An 18250-nucleotide genomic window follows, 5' to 3' on the forward strand; every position below is an offset into this window, starting at 1 on the left:
ATCAGATTTTGATACGTCAATACATATTTTCGGGATATATAGAATTAAAATTATGTATAATTTATGAGATAAGTGTCAAAAATACACCTAAACTATCCTTTTTTTTTTGAGTTTCATACCTAAACTATCACTTCTCAATTTGAGAAACACACATCAGTAGAGTGTGTAATACACTCTCTCTACTCTCTCTATTTTTTGAATTTTTTTATCATATGGCTAAAATATTCTATATTGATAAAAATTAAATAAACTATTAATATTGGTTAAAAATTTAAACTAAAGTATTTCTATCCCCCCAAAAAGAAATTATCTTTTAAAAAAATGAAATTATTTTTTTAAAAAAATTATTTTTCTCACTCATGTGTATGTATCTAACACAAAACGAGAAAAAAAATCGGAAGCAGAGGATTAAGTATGGCGGGGTAGAATTATTTTTTAAAAATATATATAAAAATAATATATAAATTATTATTTGAAGAGGGGGAAGATGAAGTAAGAAATTTTTTTAAAAAAATTATAAAAGAAATTTAGAAAATAAAAATAAAACAAAAAATTGGGAGGGGGAGGGGGGAGTATGGTGAGAAAAAGTGGTGGAGTGGGGTAATAAAATATTTTATGTTTTATTTTATATTTTTTTTTGAGGATGAGATAGTAATATTTAAATATTTAATTTTAACTAATTCTAAAAATTTATTTAATTTTTGTCTAGTTGAAATATTTTGTCTATGTGGAGTGTGATGTGATAATTTTTTTAAAATCAAAGAGAAAATGTAGCACACGCACCATGGTGAAAGTGAAATAAAAGAGAGAGGTGTGTTTCTCAAATTAAGAAGTGATAGTTTAGGTATGAAATTCACACTCCCAATAGTTTAGGTATAAAACTCTAAAAAGAGTGATAGTTTAGGTGTGTTTTTGACACTTATCTCATAATTTATTTTAGATACACTATATTCAAGTGGATTCGCATTTATCTAAGATACATAGACAAATCTCGCACGCCTTTCTCCCATCTCGCTTGCGACTCTTCTATGTATTTGGTATCCAGATATATGTGAATCACACTAGATGCATACAAATACATGTATCTAGTGTGATTCGCATGTATTTGAGATACATGACTATCTCGCTGGCCTTTCTTGTATATCGCTCGCGACTCTCCTATGTATTTGGTAGCCTAGATACATGTGAATCATATCAGATGCATTCACATGTATTTGGGATATACATGCCTATTCCGCTAGTCTCTCTCCCCTTTTTAATGTATCTTGTAGCAAAAATACATGTATTTAGGTATATTTTCCTTAATATATCATAGAAAACTTTTAATTAGTGATAAGATATGTAATTATTTAAAAATATAAATATAATTAATATATATGGTATGAATGCATGTCCAATAAGGTTGTTTTTCTATGCTAAATTATTGAATTATAATTTTTTCATAAAAAAATAAATTATTTTTATTTATACTTTCTTTCATAGTCTAGACCACTCTTTACTTTATTTCATCCTTTTAAATTTCATCTAACAAAAATAAATAAATAAGGTTTTATTTTTTATTTTTGATAGAAAAATTGATCTATTGAGCTAATGAGTGTCAAGCCCTAGTCAACATCATTGTAGGGAGTGTTTGCTTGGTGATTCAAGGGAATCACGAAAGAAGATTCTAGGGAGAGGAGAGATTCGAAAGTGTTTGCTTGGTGATTGAAAATAAAGTTCACATTTGAATCATCAAATATGTGTCCTAAATAACATAATATAAATCAATTCGAGTATATCTAATTATATTATTTTACAGGACACGTAAGTCTATTTATTCAATTTTTAACAAATTTAAATATCTATTTATATACATTCAAAATTAAAAAACATAAATATCAGACAAATTTATCTATTATGTCTTTTTAATATAAGTATTAAATATCAAATAAATTTAAAATGCATACCAAATATCATAATATCTAAATCTCAATATCAAATTAGTTTCTGGCCAGGATCATGGACCCCAATATTTACTTTGATGTCATTCAACTCTGTTCTTCTTAACTTTTAGGCCTCACAACTTGTTGCAGATAGATGAGTCACATGCTGATCCTTTTAACTTATAGTACAAAATTTTGTGCAAATGGTATTCAATAATATCGTGTCACATGCTCACAATCCAATATGTATTATTCGTTTTTCTCAACAAAATCTTATATATTTGTTTTTGAGTTACACCATTATCAAATTCAAAATTTATTATGCATTATAAAATTTTTCACTTCCATCTGTTATTTCGATGTAAAATTTATTTAAATTATCATGTGTATTTCTTCTTCAAAAGCTTAATTGTCAGTCTTAAGCTCTATCATAAAGTCGTATATTGAAGCTTTAACTGTCTGGATCATCGATTTGTGTACAAGTTATAACAAATTATAATGTTTATATAGGATATAATATAGGAATAAGACAATAACGATATTATCTATTGGTAAATGTCTTGGTTCATGGGACTAAAAATCAGAAATATGAGTTTAATTTAATACATGTGGTTGATTCCTACTACTTTGGTAAATATGCTTTGAATGAGTCTAACAGTCGTTTACCTAAAAGAACTTTTATTTTCAACCACCAGATGGTAAAGGAAGAGGTTATCCCTCCTCTTTTTTTCCCACAATCACAATAGTTGAATATCTAGCTTTAGAGAAAGTCATCTTGATCATATTATTAATCACAATAGTTCAATATCTAGCTTTAGAGAAAGTCATCTTGATCATATTATTTTATTTCCTCTATTGTTAACCCATGTTAAGTATGGTATAAAAACAACATCAAAATTATAGCATAAATGATTTCAAAATTGCTTAGACTAAAAAAAAATTAAAAAAAAATGATACTTCAGTACACTAAGATCTTGACATGTGGGGAGAAGGATCGGACCACAAGAATTTATTATAAATAATATTATCCTATAATTCTACAAAAAAATTTGTTTTCACAATTCAAATCCGTACATGGTGAATTAAAAACTCAAAATGCTTCATAAAATAACATGGAGATATTTTCATTTCATCTTCTTGGAGGACAATAATTTAGAAAGTGATTTTTCATAGTTTACCATATTCTTTTCTTTTTAATATCTGTTTATTTTATTTACAGGGAAAGCAAAATGCTTTTAACTAGGAAAGTTTTTATCTTTTTCCTTGACAACACACAAGTCACTCCAAACTCGAAAGAAACAAGCTAACGTAGTAAGAAAACAAATTGGTACTTCATAGTAGAAGGACAAAAGAGAATACTGAGCCCATTTAGACAGGTATTTGGAGTTGACAAGTAAAATAAGGGCTATGTGAAAGTTTTGGAAATTCAAGCAGTGTATTATGGCAGAGTGATAAGTACTTTTTTATTTTTAATTAAAAGTCTTAAATTCAAGTTTTGATATTGTAATTGTCGTCTTTGGTAAAGAGTGCTTTACTCCTCAGAGTGGAATTTGCTGACGCAAATTTAGATTAATCGAGCTTCAAAAGAGATACCAAACATCGAGTGAGAAACAAAAAATAATCACATGTTGATAAGAACATGGTAATCTTAAGGATATTTTATTTTTTTCTCTTTTTATAAAATAAATTGGGTCATATCTTTTGGTTAAGGGGTCGTTTGGTTAGTGGGATTAGGAAGGTTATTGCGATATAAAATTTGAGATTAAATTTGTTCAATATTTAAGTATTATTAGTTAAAATTTGGAGAGAATTTATTTCAAAAAATCATCCCATTCTCATATAAAAGGTGAGATTACCTATATCCTTATTATAGTCCCATGATTATAATCCTAAATGACTTGAACCAAATTAAATGAACTTTGCCATTTGGTTTTAGTATAAGATTTTTTAAATTTTATTTTATAAAATTATGTACTACTTACGCAACTTTTAATCTCTTATATTAAAACTTTGTAGTGGTGATATAATCATCACATAAGTAGTACATTGTTTGGGTTTCAATATTAAACCATACCTCAGTTATGAAGAATTTAATATCAAAAAATGCTATAATAAAGAAGAAAATACTTTCATGCACATGATGTTTATTAATATTAAACTTGATTATTTTTATGCAGTTTTAATCTCCCTGTAGATCTAACTCTACATCTCACATTTGTCTTCATTGACTGAAGTTGATGGTCAATTTCAGTTTCAAATCTTACTCGAATTCTTTAAAAATATTGTTAAAGTATTATATTTTTAAAAATATTCTTAAAAATTTGAGCAACATAGCTGATCCTTCACATTTAAATTTTTATTTTACCATATTAGAAAAAAAATAATTTCAATATAAAGTTTTACGTAAGTTGTATGTATAATATTGATGGTACAAAAACATTAACTTGCATTGCTAATATATATACAACATTTAAGAATAATATATTTTTTATAATATATACATGTATAAAAGTAACTATATATAATTAATTTTTTTTTGAAGTTTTCAATCAAAACACAAGGATCCTATACTATTATTTACCATCGAAGAAATGTTAACTAACGCCTCGAAGAAGAAGAATAGTTCGATTCAAATTTTATCAAAACTTCAAAATCAGATAAAAAGAAGGTGATAGTCTATTCTAATTTGATAAATCCACTTTTTTGAGATGTGAAGAAAAGACCCCCCCTACTACCAGCCTCATAATAATTTTATACTTCACTTTTAAATTCCTTATCCTAAAATATTATATTATTTCTAATTTCTTTAACTATCATATTTGTGGACAATGCCAAAGCTAAACAAATTCATTGCACCTATCAACATCACAACGAAGACAATATGATAGTGAATTATATGGACCATTTGCCTACCAGAGAAGTGTTTTTATTGGACTAACAAACACTATTTTTTGCAAAAGCAAATTTGAATTTAGAGGTTCTAAATTTTAAACCAAATTTGAATTTATAGGTTTTAGATTTTAGAATAACGATATCAGTATTAATATTGACTTCCAAGAAGTTTAATTTTTCTACATATTTTTGGATGAACTATGTCACTTTTAGATCTTTTGAATCTTGAGCGGAGGATCTATTAAAAATAACCTCTCTACATTGAGTTGAGTGTATCAAAAACAATTTATCTGTCTTTTCAAGATAAGATGCCTTTTCAAGATAAGAGTAAGAGTGCATACACAACACCATTTCCTCATCATGCAAGTCTAAACTCATTTATGAAATTATAGTAAATATATTATTGCATCTGCATCGCCTTCTAGCTATGTCCCTACTAGCAAGTTGAATCAAGATATTGAAAAATCATGCAAAAAGTTGCATTACAATCCACAAAAAACATAAAAGGAATCATTATTAAAGCATGACACACTATGTCCCTACTTGCAAGTTGAATCAAGATATTGAAAAAAAAGATTCTTAACAGTTAAAAAATCATGCAAAAAGTTACATTACAATCCCAAAAAAAACATAAAATTATTATCAACCAATTAATATCAACCAAGTAAAATGGTTGTCCACTTAAAATGGTGGATAGTCCATTTACTTTTTAAGTGGGTAAAATGCCCATTAATATTTTCCTCCACTTGTAAATATGGCTATAAATATAGCCTTAAACTTCAATGTAAAATACACAAAAACACATAAAAGAAAGAATTACTATTACTCTCTCTATATTACTACTCTCTCTATTAATACTTTCTATATACATATTCTCTTGTTCTTCTTCCTTTATAAAATTGTCAAGTTAGTTAATTCATAACACGTTATCAGCACGAAGCTCTAATTTTTCAGAAAATTAACTTCTATATCAGGTATATCTACTAAAGAAATTTAATTTTTAAGTTATCTTTGTTACTTTCAAATTAATTTTCATCATGTCAAACTTGTCAAAATTGGAATTTATGGCACTTGATATTTCTGGTAAAAATTATTTGTCATGGGTACTTGATGCTGAAATTCACCTTACCGCTAAGGGTCTTGGTGATGCTATAATTGAAGGAAATACAGCATCAAGTCAGGATAAAGCAAAGGCTATGATTTTCCTTCGTCATCATCTAGATGAAAGCCTAAAAATGGAATACTTGACAGTGAAAGATCCACTTGAATTGTGGAAAGACTTAAAAGGGAGGTATGACCACCTCAGGGCAACGGTATTGCCAAGGGCTCGTTATGAGTGGATGCACTTACGGTTTCAAGAATTTAAAACCGTAATTGAGTATAATTCTGCTGTATTTAGAATAACTTCCCAATTAAAATTATGTGGGGAAAATATAAATGATGAGGACATGTTAGAAAAGACACTAACTACTTTTCATGCCTCTAATGTAATATTACAGCAGCAATACCGTGAAAAGGGTTTTAAAAAATACTCTGAATTGATATCATGCCTTCTGGTGGCTGAACAACATAATGCCATTTTAATGAAAAATCATGAAGCCCGTCCCACTGGAACTGCTCCGTTACCGGAGGCAAATATGGTAAAAGTACATGGCCAGTCTGAAAGAAGACATAATAAATATCAAGGTCACAATAATGTGCGTGGGCGTGGCAATGGCAGAGGACGATATAATAATCGTCGTGGTGGTGGTCAACATAAAAGGGAGAACAATATCAGTTCTCAAAATGGCCCTTCAAAAAGTAACTGTCATCGTTGTGGCATGAAAGGCCACTGGAAAAATGAATGTCGGACGCCTGAGCATTTTGTAAGACTTTATCAAAATTCTTTTAAAAGAAAGGCAAATAGAGGTGGTGCCTCTTCTTCTAATGCTCGGATAGAGTCACACTTGGCGTTCGAAAATAATGTTGAGGCAAGGCCTTTGAATAATGATAATATTGAAGCAAATATGGCCTTAAGGGATGATGATTTTAATGACCTCAATGATATTACTCATTTGGAGGTTGAAGATTTTTTTAAGGATCTTAATTGATGTTTAATTTCATGTTTTTCAATATGTTATCATGTACTTCGAATTATTGTGTTTTTACGTTTATGTATTTGAAGAAAAAAAAATAATAATCAAGGTTACATTTTTATGATAATTGTATATTATTTATTACATTGTGCTATTTTACAATGTTGTAATTAATTACTATTAGTGTGCTATTATTTAATCTTAATATCATATTGTTACTAAAAATAATATTCGCCTTATTTAATGTCATTATAATAACTATTTATTCTTGTTAATGTTTTAGACATTAATAATATATAATGATTGTATTATTTTTGTCAATAAACAAATTATCTATACATGATGAATAATATTATATTAATGTTTTATAATATTTTATATTTGTTTTTAATTCTTGTGTATAATATTTATTTAAGGTTAATAAGTATATAATTCCATAAACTAAATTATTGTAACATTCATCATAATTGAATCATATAATTTTTTAAATTCTAAATTACCATAATTTAACTTTTAAAAAAAAAAAGGGACTTATGTTTTTCTAGCAAAATTGTTACTTATTTTATTTCTTACAATGCATTTTTATTTTATGAAGATAAATATATTTATCAGTCTTCAATTGGATTCAAGATGAATAATGGAGATATGTGCATTTTGGATAGTGCCACAACTCATACGATATTAAAAAAAAAGAAATATTTTTGTCATTTGATTATGAAAAAGGACTATGTCAATACAATATCTGGTAGTACAAAATTAATTGAAGGCTCTGGAAAAGCAACCTTATTACTACCTGGAGGAACGATATTGGTAATTGATAATGCATTATATTGTAGTAAGTCTCAAAGAAACTTGTTAAGTTTCAAGGTTATTCGCCAAAATGGCTATCATATTGAGACTGCAAATGAAGGAAAGGTTGAATACCTTTATATTACTACAATAAATATGGAGAAGAAAATTGTGCACGAAAAATTACTTGCACTTTCTTCTGGGTTGTACCATACAAATATTGGTACTGTTGAATCACATGCCATTGTAAACAAAAGGTTTACTGATTCTGATGATTTTATCATTTGGCATGACCGGTTGGGCCATCCCGGTTATAATATGATGCGCAGAATTATTGAGAATTCACATGGGCACACTTTGAAGAATCAGAAAATTCTTCAATCTAAGGAATTCTCTTGTGTTGCTTGTTCCCAAGGAAAACTGATTATCAAACCATCAGCAACTAAGGTTGGGATTGAATCCCCTGCGTTTCTGGAACGTATACAGGGTGATATATGTGGGCCAATTCACCCTTCATGTGGACCATTTAAATATTATATGGTCTTGATAGATGCATCTACAAGATGGTCACATGTGTGCTTATTATCAACTCGCAACATGGCTTTTGCGAGATTGTTAGCTCAAATTATAAGGTTAAGAGCACAATTTCCAGATTATGCAATAAAGACAATTCGTCTTGATAATGCTGGTGAGTTCACATCTCAATCATTTAATGATTATTGTATGTCGATTGGAATAAAAGTTGAGCATCCGATCGCTCATGTACATACACAAAATGGTCTAGCGGAATCATTGATTAAACGCCTCCAATGGATAGCTAGACCATTGCTAATGAGGACAAAACTTCCTATTTCAGTATGGGGGCATGCTATTTTGCATGCAGCAGCACTTGTGCGCGTAAGGCCAACAAATTATCATGAATTTTCCCCATTACAGTTGGCGTTTGGAAGGGAGCCAAATATATCCCATCTTAGAATATTTGGGTGTGCGGTATATGTCCCAATTGCTCCACCACATCGCACAAAGATGGGTCCCCAAAGAAGGTTGGGAATATATGTTGGGTATGAATCTCCTTCTATTATAAAATATCTGGAACCTATGACTGGAGATTTATTTACGGCAAGATTTGCTGATTGTCATTTTGATGAATCAGTATACCCAACATTAGGGGGAGAACATAAGCAGATGAAAAATGAGATAGATTGGAATTCATTGTCACTATCTCATTTAGATCCTCGAACAAATCAATGTGAGCAAGAAGTTCAAAAGATGATTTATTTGCAGAATATTGCAAATCAACTGCCGGATGCATTTACTAACCTTCCACGGGTTACTAAATCGCATATCCCAGCTGTTAATGCTCAAGTTCGAGTTGATGTCCCGGTAGGATAACTTATTCAGGCAAATGAATCTAGACCACGCTTAAAACGTGGAAGACCATTAGGTTCCAAAGATAAAAATCCTCGAAAAAGGAAAGGAATGAATGATCAAGATGATCATAATTTGGAGGCGAGTGCTCAAGAAGAGCCCAGAGACACAACAAATGGTGATACCACCGAGGAGGTCCAAGTACCTGAAAATAATGAGAATGAAGAAATCTCAATAAGTTATGTGTCGACAGGAAAACGGTGGAACCGAAATAATATTGTGGTCGATAATATTTTTGCTTATAATGTTGCCATTGAAATAATGCAACAAGATAAGGATCTTGAACCAAAATCTGTCGATGAATGCAGACAGAGAAATGATTGGCCAAGATGGAAGGATGCAATTCAAGCAGAGTTAACTTCACTTGAAAAACGTGAAGTTTTCGGATCAATAGTTCGAACACCTGAAGGTGTCAAGCCAGTAGGGCACAAATGGGTTTTTGTGCGTAAACGAAATGAAAAGGGTGAAGTCGTAAGATATAAAGCACGACTTGTAGCCCAAGGTTTTTCGCAAAGACCTGGCATTGACTATATGGAAACATATTCCCCTGTGGTGGATGCAATTACTTTCAGGTATCTAATGAATTTGGCAGTTCATGAAAAGCTTGAAATGCAGTTAATGGACGTGGTCACTGCCTATTTATATGGCTCATTAGACCACGACATTTTTATTAAAAATTCCCGAAGGGTTCAAAGTGCCTGAAGCATACAAGGATTCTCGAGAAAATTGCTCAATAAAACTTCAAAAATCCTTGTACGGGTTAAAACAATCAGGGCGAATGTGGTACAATCGTCTTAGCGAATATTTGCTAAAAGAAGGATATAAAAATGATCCAATTTGCCCTTGTGTCTTTATGAGAAGGTCTGGATCTGAATTTGTCATAATAGCAGTATATGTTGATGATTTAAATATTATTGGAACTCCAGAAGAACTTTCAAAGGCAGTAAAATGCCTGAAAAAGGAGTTTGAAATGAAAGATCTTGGAAAGACAAAATTTTGTCTTGGTCTACAAATTGAACATTTTACAAATGGGATATTTGTCCATCAGTCAACATATACTGAAAATATTTTAAAGAGATTTTATATGGATAAAGCACACCCATTGAGTACTCCAATGGTTGTGAGATCTCTTGATATTAATACAGATCCGTTTCGGCCTTATGAAAATGATGAAGAGCTTATTGGTGCTGAAATACCATACCTTAGTGCAATTGGTGCATTAATGTATCTTGCCAACAATTCTAGACCAGATATAGCTTTCTCAGTAAACTTGTTAGCAAGATTTAGTTCTTCACCAACACGCAGACACTGGAATGGAATTAAGCATATATTCAGATACCTTCGAGGTACCATTGATATGGGATTGTTTTACTCAAATGATTCCACGTCACAATTGATTGGTTATGCAGATGCGGGATATTTATCTGATCCCCATAAAGGTCGATCGCAAACAGGCTATTTATTTACATGTGGTGGTACAACTATATCATGGCGTTCAACAAAGTAAACTATGGTTGCCACTTCCTCAAATCATGCAGAGATAATAGCCATTCATGAAGCAAGTCGAGAATGTGTTTGGTTAAGATCAATAACTGAACACATTCAAGAAACATGTGGTCTTTCTTTGACAAAAGACTCTCCAACAATATTGTATGAAGACAATGCTGCATGTATAGCTCAACTGAAGGGAGGATACATCAAAGGAGACAGAACAAAACATATTTCACCAAAATTCTTTTTCACTCATGATCTTCAAAAGAAGGGTGAAATAGATGTCCAACAAATTCGTTCAAGTGACAATTTGGCGGATATGTTCACCAAAGCATTGCCAACTTCAACCTTTGAGAAAATGAGATACAAAATTGGAATGCGTCGTCTTCGAGATATTAAGTGATATTTTCATCAGGGGGAGCAAAATACGCACTGTACTCTTTTTCCCTTAGTCAAGGTTTTGTCCCACTGGGTTTTCCTGATAAGGTTTTTAATGAGGCAGCACTCAAGGCGTATTATCAGATATGTGTACTCTTTTTCCTTCATTAGGTTTTTTCCCACTGGGTTTTTCCTAATAAGGTTTTAACGAGGCACATTTCTCGTGGACATCCAAGGGGGAGTATTATCAACCAAGTAATATCAACCAAGTAAAATGGTTGTCCACTTAAAATGGTGGATAGTCCATTTACTTTTTAAGTGGGTAAAATGCCCATTAATATTTTCCTCCACTTGTAAATATGGCTATAAATATAGCCTTAAACTTCAATGTAAAATACACAAAAACACATAAAAGAAAGAATTACTATTACTCTCTCTATATTACTACTCTCTCTATTAATACTTTCTATATACATATTCTCTTGTTCTTCTTCCTTTATAAAATTGTCAAGTTAGTTAATTCATAACAAAAATGAATCATTATTAAAGCATCACACACATTTATAACAACAACCAAAAGTAGATGCAAATTTGCAAAACAACACAAAAGACATATTCAACAATTCAAGAAATTTCTTGAGATGAAAATTCAACCTCTAAGTTAATAATAAAAATCTAATTAACAACATGAAAACGAACACAACTAAATAAAAATTCCCATTTCTACACCTTTATTTTATCTTTCAAGAAGGTGCAGAATTCTATGTAGCTGATGTCCAAACAATATCCTTAAGTGCAGGTCTAAGCTTTTTGCTGCAGAATTGATTATATTCCAATGTATCACCACTAGCTTTATTCACTTCCATAACTAGAAATGAATTTGTCACAGCAAATATATCAGCAGCAATTCCCAATTTCCCTTTCCTCCCAATCACTTGTCCTTGTAACCTTACACAAGAATCACTCTTTTTTACGCTGAAATTCGATGTCTTTGCTACCTCCTCTAGCTTAGATATCAAACTACTTGCTGGCCTAGTTGTCACGAATCTCATATGTTCTTTCTCCTTCTTTTTATTCTCTTCGAACAAAGGTGACAAATCAAACCCCTCAGATAACGAAATTATATGAAACGCGTTCATTGTCTCAACTTCCTTACTAGTACCCTTATCTGAGGCAAATGCAAATTCTTCTTCATCCTTGTTTCTTAATGTTCTTGGAATTGATTTCTTGAACCACGACGAATTCATGATCTTTGAAGTAGTGATTCTTGAATTGGGATTCGGATCCAACATCTTCGTGATCAACCTCCTAGCTTCAGAAGAAAACCAAGGTGGACATGTAAAATCACCTCTGTATATCTTTTTATACATAGCCATAATGTTTTCGTCTTGAAACGGTAAAAAACCGGCTAATAAAACATATAGGATCACTCCACATGACCAAATATCAGCTTTCGAACCATCGTAGCCTTTTTTACCAATAACTTCAGGGGCAACATAGGCTGGTGTACCACAAGTAGTGTGTAGCAAACCATCCTGTCTTAAATGTTCTGTAAATGCACTTAACCCGAAATCAGTCACTTTGAGATTTCCTTCCTCATCTAACAACAAGTTTTCGGGTTTCAAATCGCGATGAAATACACCTCTACTATGACAGAAATCGATAGCTGAGATGAGTTGCTGGAAGTAACCTCTAGCAACATCCTCTCTCAACTTGCCTTTCGCGATTTTCGCGAAAAGCTCACCTCCTTTAACGAATTCCATGGCGAAGTAAATCTTTGTTTTACTCGCCATGACTTCGTGGAGCTCGACTATATTCGGATTTTTCACCATCTTCATAACGGAGATTTCTCGTTTGATTTGATCCATCATACCAACTTTAATGATTTTCTCTTTTCCCACGACTTTCATAGCAACACTTTTACCATTTTGCACGTTTCGTGCGTGATAAACTTTCGCGAAAGTTCCATGGCCTAAAAGTCGACCCAATTCATATTTTCCATTCAAAGCTCCACATTTCTCTTCAGGACCCATTAGAAAGAAAAAAAATTGATTGAAAAAAAGAGATTAAAGATCGAAAAGGGTGTTTGAATCTGTTAATAAGAAAGGATTTAGTGCACGGAAATGGCGAAAATGGGTGATTAGTTCACCCGTCTTCGACGTGTTTCCGGTGACAATTCCTGCCGCCGGCGATTGATTTTTGGATTTTTCCGGCACAAAAAAGTGGATTAGAAAACCGAGAGCCTCTCATCTCTCTGCATTCCCTAGCTTAATTTCCTCTCCAAACAATTGGAAAGAAAAAAAAATTGGGTTTTTTTTTTTTTGGTTACTGAAGAAGAAGAAGAAAAACACAGAATTAATGGTTTTTCTTTTTTCTAATCTTTCTGAATGAAGGCTATAAGTATGATTTTATAGTTGGTTCAAGGGTAAAATAGTCATTTTATTTTGCACATAGAGTTGTTATGATCAAACGGCCATGGTTTTGCTGTTTTAATACGTGGCGAGATCGTAATGGATTAAAGGGAATCTTTAAGGATATTTTAGGCAATTATAGAGTGACACGTGTATGAACAGCGAGGATTTCAGTAGGTTTGACGTGAAGAATTTGGTCACTTCAAAAATCGGTAATTTTTATGACTGTTTTACCCTTTACGGAGCGGAGTACGCTGCATTTGGAATAGTTTTTGGTTAATTACCTAAATATAGAGAGTGAATTATTGAGGCTTAGATTCAAGGGTAGAGTTTTAAAATTATATTTCACCCAAAATATAGTAGTGGCCTAATTTCATCTTTAGAAAATTTGTAAATGAAATACTAAAAAAAGTTATACGAATTCAATTCAAATAACAAGTACCTAATTCATACAATACTCCACATCGTGTATTTAATTTATTTGGTATGTTTAATAGATACTTTTCTAGAATTGGATGTGTATTAAAAGTATCTCTAACTTTATAAGATAGAAATAAAATTGTGTACGCCTCATTTCTTCCTGAATCCCACTTGTGAATTAATTTTGATGTGCATGAGCTTTTTCTTTTTGTAGTTTTTTAAAACTATATATTTTATATTAGAGTTATATAAAAAATATGTCAAATTACAATATTGAAATTGAAAACAAAAAAAATGTTGTCAAAAAAAAAGTTGAAACAAATTGCAAAAATATTGAAAGACAAATCAATTACTTTCATGCTACTGTATTGTCATGTTTTTCTTACAAATTACATATGTTTTGTTTTCCTTTTATTTTAGTCGAGGGTTTATTAGAAATCGTCTTTCTATTCTATAAATATAGAAGTAAGGTATGCGTTTATTATCCTACTGTTTTCAAATTTTATTTATGAAATTATACTGAATATATTATTATTATTTAAATTTATATAGTAGCATTGAAGTCATACCTTTCTAAGCAAAGAGATTGATACACTTTGATATTCAGAAATTTTATAATTTTCATTTCATACTTAATGATATGTGTGTGTAGTTTATAAAAAAATATGACATATTTAAAGTTATAGGTTTTAAAAATATTTTAACATGTGCTAAAACCCTTTCTTCTTTCATAAAATTCGTGTTTATTTAAATGCGTAAAAGTCAGGTGTTGCAGTAAATTTTTAAGCCAACAATCAAAATTTAGTCACCCTCTCAAATATAATTAGAAAATAATTATAACTTTTTAATTAATGATATATTATCTTGTAAAAAAGAGTAATTCGATTTTTCAAAAAATATATTTTTTTCAAAACTTATAGCCAAAATTAAGTACCTTTATACTATTGGTGGCGGATTGCAATAATTAACAACGAGAGGGTAAGCGGACGTGGACTCTTAAATTTATCTCTGCCTCGTGGGTCCCATAATTGAGTTTTCGAGGTAGTTTGATCGAGCATGAATTTTAAGAAATTAATATGAAGAGAATTTGGAATGTTTCGAAATTAAGTTTAAAATAAATAATTTTTTAAATAAATGAGTAGGTCTCTTGTAAAGTTTTTGTCAAATAAGTAGAATTCAAGTAAAATTTTGATAGTGTCATTAAAAATATTTATCAAATAAGAAAATTTGTTATTTTTTTTAAATTGACTAAAAATAAAAATGTGTCACATCAATTAGAACAGAGGGAGTAACTGTTTCAATTTATTTGTTCTATTTATTTTTTTAATCTGTTTTAAAAAATAAAATAAAATTTCTTTTGATAACACTTTAGTTATAACTTTCACGTAACAATATAAACTTAACATATTATTAAACGGTGAAACAATTAGACAAGTAAACTATTTATTTCTCTTTTGATTGATTTTCTAAAATAACAAACTAAGTACTAATTAATATGGTCCTACATTTATAGAGAATAATTATTCACTATTTAATTTCTTATTATATATAGAAAGGAAAAAAATCAAAGGTAATCCAATTATGAACCAAACAATTTAATTGTTTACCTTAATGGTGGTCCAAATCCTAGTCATACTTGTGGTAATTTATTTAATTCGGAAAATATCTAATTTAGTAAAATAACTATTTCTCATTAAAGGATAGTAGAACTTTCAGTCCCTCAAATATTGAAAAATTTGGTATTGGTCTTTATGATTTTTGATTAAGTATATTTAGCCTCAGATTAATTGATATATAGGAGGGTAATACAATTCTAAGAATAGTCTTAATATCACATATTTCATACACAACAACAACAACATACGTGGAATTCCACAAATGGGGTTTGAAAAGGACAGAATGTACGCAGACCTTATTACTACCTTGGAGATAGAGAGACCGTTTTCGAAAAACCCTCAGTTCAAAAATATCTGTCCCAAAGGGACGAAAAATACATTATTTAGCTAATTAAAAAAAATTAAATATGCTTAGTTAAACATTATAAGAATCAAAAACCAAAATTATTAATAATTGAGGAACTAAAAGTGCAATTATTCATTTAATTAAACTTCCTTATTATTAATATCAGAAACTTTATATTTTAATCTGAAGTTACCATATAGTTTCTTAAAAAAAAAAGTAAAGCAAATCATAGAGAATATCCAAAGCATATGAGAGATCCACTGCACCTCTAATAATTAGATTTAAAATAGAAAAACTACTGGCATTTTTCTCATCCAAAAAATATATAAAAATCTACTGGCATTTTTAGAAGACACGTTTTTTTAAAAAAAAAATTGATTTTTCCCTTGGGGTTCCGTAATCATTTGGAATTTCGATAAATTCAGATTTATGCATAAGGTCAATTAAAAATTAAAAATTCTGTGTACTAAAATATTTCATTTTTAGAGCTTTAACTAAAAAAAACGTTTGACTATCTACTAATCATCTACCTTATTTATTTTAAGGGTATTTTTTTATTGGTTAAATCGAAAATCAAATCGTTAAGGGCTAAAAACTGATAAGTTCATTTTTATCGATTTTGTTATTGATTTAGCTTATTTAAAAATAAAAAAACCAATAAATCAAACTAAATATACATAAAATTGAATTGAACCGACCAATGCACATCCCTAATCTAGAATTATGTTCTCTATAAGCTGAACATTCGTCATGTCCTATTTAATTATACTGATGATAATTGTATTAAATATATCAGTCAATTTAGAAAGAAAAAAAATTAGTTTCCCAAGAAAGTTTTTCTAACACTTAATATTGTTGGAAAATAATCATTTTTAATGAAAATAATAAACATATTAATATTCCATGTGATGAAAATGGCAGAAATTGCCTAGAAGTTGTAGTTTTCTGTAGATTCATATCAAATACTATGATTTTGGACATGAATTAAATTAGAGAAGAAGCCCAGAAAGTAGTAGAAATTAAATATTAGGTCATTCATGAAACATCATGCTTCATATTTGGCGGCTAAAAATAGACAATTTTGGTCTCCTTTTTTTCTTTCTTGTCCAACTTGGCTACTAATTGAACGACAAAAGAGATGATATATGCCACACAAATTTAAATTAATGGAATTAATAATTCTCAAATTGATATAATATGCATAAAACGATGATATATATTATAAAATAAATTACAGTAAAAGCGAAGGAGGAGAAGAAAGAAGAAGGAAAAGAAGTGGGTTTTCATTTGATTTTATTTTTCGAGGAATTTTAGGATAATTCGCAATCGTTATAATTTCTGTTTTTTGGGTGAGCACTGTGTGGTGAGTACTTTGTACGCACTAGGTAAATCCTTCATTGTGTAATAGCCTCCAATCACACATGAGATATAAACCGCATTAAGCAAGCCTTATGCGACATGGTTAATTCAGAAGGCATTGAGGGATGATCAATTCCAAATCATCTGTGTGGAAGATCACCCTCCAAACCAACTGAGCCACCCAGAAGAACATTTGAAGTTTGTTTTCTTCTAGGTAAATTTCAAATATTTTTTAAAAATTGGCTAAATTTTAAATAACACGTGTAAAAGTAAATACCTAAGGCAAACTCTACGAATTCATATCGTCTCTTAGACTCTTATTTGGGATTGTGACATAATTATGGGAGAAAATTACGCGAATAAGCAAACATATATTAGTTAATTAATTAATATAGTTATAGTTTAGTCAATTTACAATTTGCTACTAACAATTAGCGTTAATTACGGTTCGAGTTTATATAATTCGCACGTTTGTATAATTCAAATTTGTATAACGTTGTATACTGCAATTTTTGTATAGTGTAATTTATATAATATGTTTAAAGTTCAGATATTTGTATTTGTATAAATTCGATATTTCGAGTTTATACAAAAATAACTCAATTATACAAACGTATCTGCGAATTATACAAATTTTGTGAATTATACAAACTTATGAATTATACAAACAAAACAACTTAAACTATAACTACAATGCATAAATATGCAAACTATAGTTAAGAAGCCTCATTAAATTTTTTGTAATAACTATTTGCGAAATTTCCCCTATTTATAATGTAAGCCCTTACGGAGTAGTGGAAAGTTTTGGTTTGGCCTATTTACCTCCTTTCATTTTTTTGACCAAATCAATACAAGATCACATTTAGACCTAATAATTAATTAGTTAATCAATAAAATTACTATCATTTAATTCTTGAATAATCACATAAAAAGGTTAAAATTGGTTTGATCATCTAAACCGACCAAACCATATGTAACACTTAAAAATAAAATTGTGAATGCTCAAAGTTGTTAGAGTTGACCAAAAAAATAATCAATTTCAACTATCAAAATCCAACTCTTTTTTTTTTTACTTAAGAACTTTTGTAATGGTCTATTAGTCAATTTTTATAAACATCTAATT

At 30.0% G+C, this 18250-nt stretch overlaps 1 protein-coding gene across 1 annotated transcript; it reads right to left on the minus strand.

The window, feature by feature from the left end:
- Positions 1-11504: 11504 nt before the first annotated feature.
- On the minus strand, positions 11505-13362 carry LOC129891527 (CBL-interacting serine/threonine-protein kinase 6-like). Its single transcript, XM_055966913.1, has one exon. It carries the CDS (start codon positions 13006-13008, stop codon positions 11737-11739), a length of 1272 nt encoding a protein of 423 aa, XP_055822888.1. The 5' UTR covers positions 13009-13362; the 3' UTR covers positions 11505-11736.
- Between the last annotated feature and the right edge of the window lie 4888 nt (positions 13363-18250).

Source organism: Solanum dulcamara, chromosome 6 (assembly GCF_947179165.1).
Source record: "Solanum dulcamara chromosome 6, daSolDulc1.2, whole genome shotgun sequence".
In the NCBI taxonomy this organism is placed as follows: domain Eukaryota; kingdom Viridiplantae; phylum Streptophyta; class Magnoliopsida; order Solanales; family Solanaceae; genus Solanum; species Solanum dulcamara.

Coding starts and splice junctions, on each gene's coding strand:
- LOC129891527 (XM_055966913.1), bottom strand. CDS start 13,008: ATGGGTCCTGAAGAGAAATGTGGAGCTTTGAATGGAAAATATGAATTG.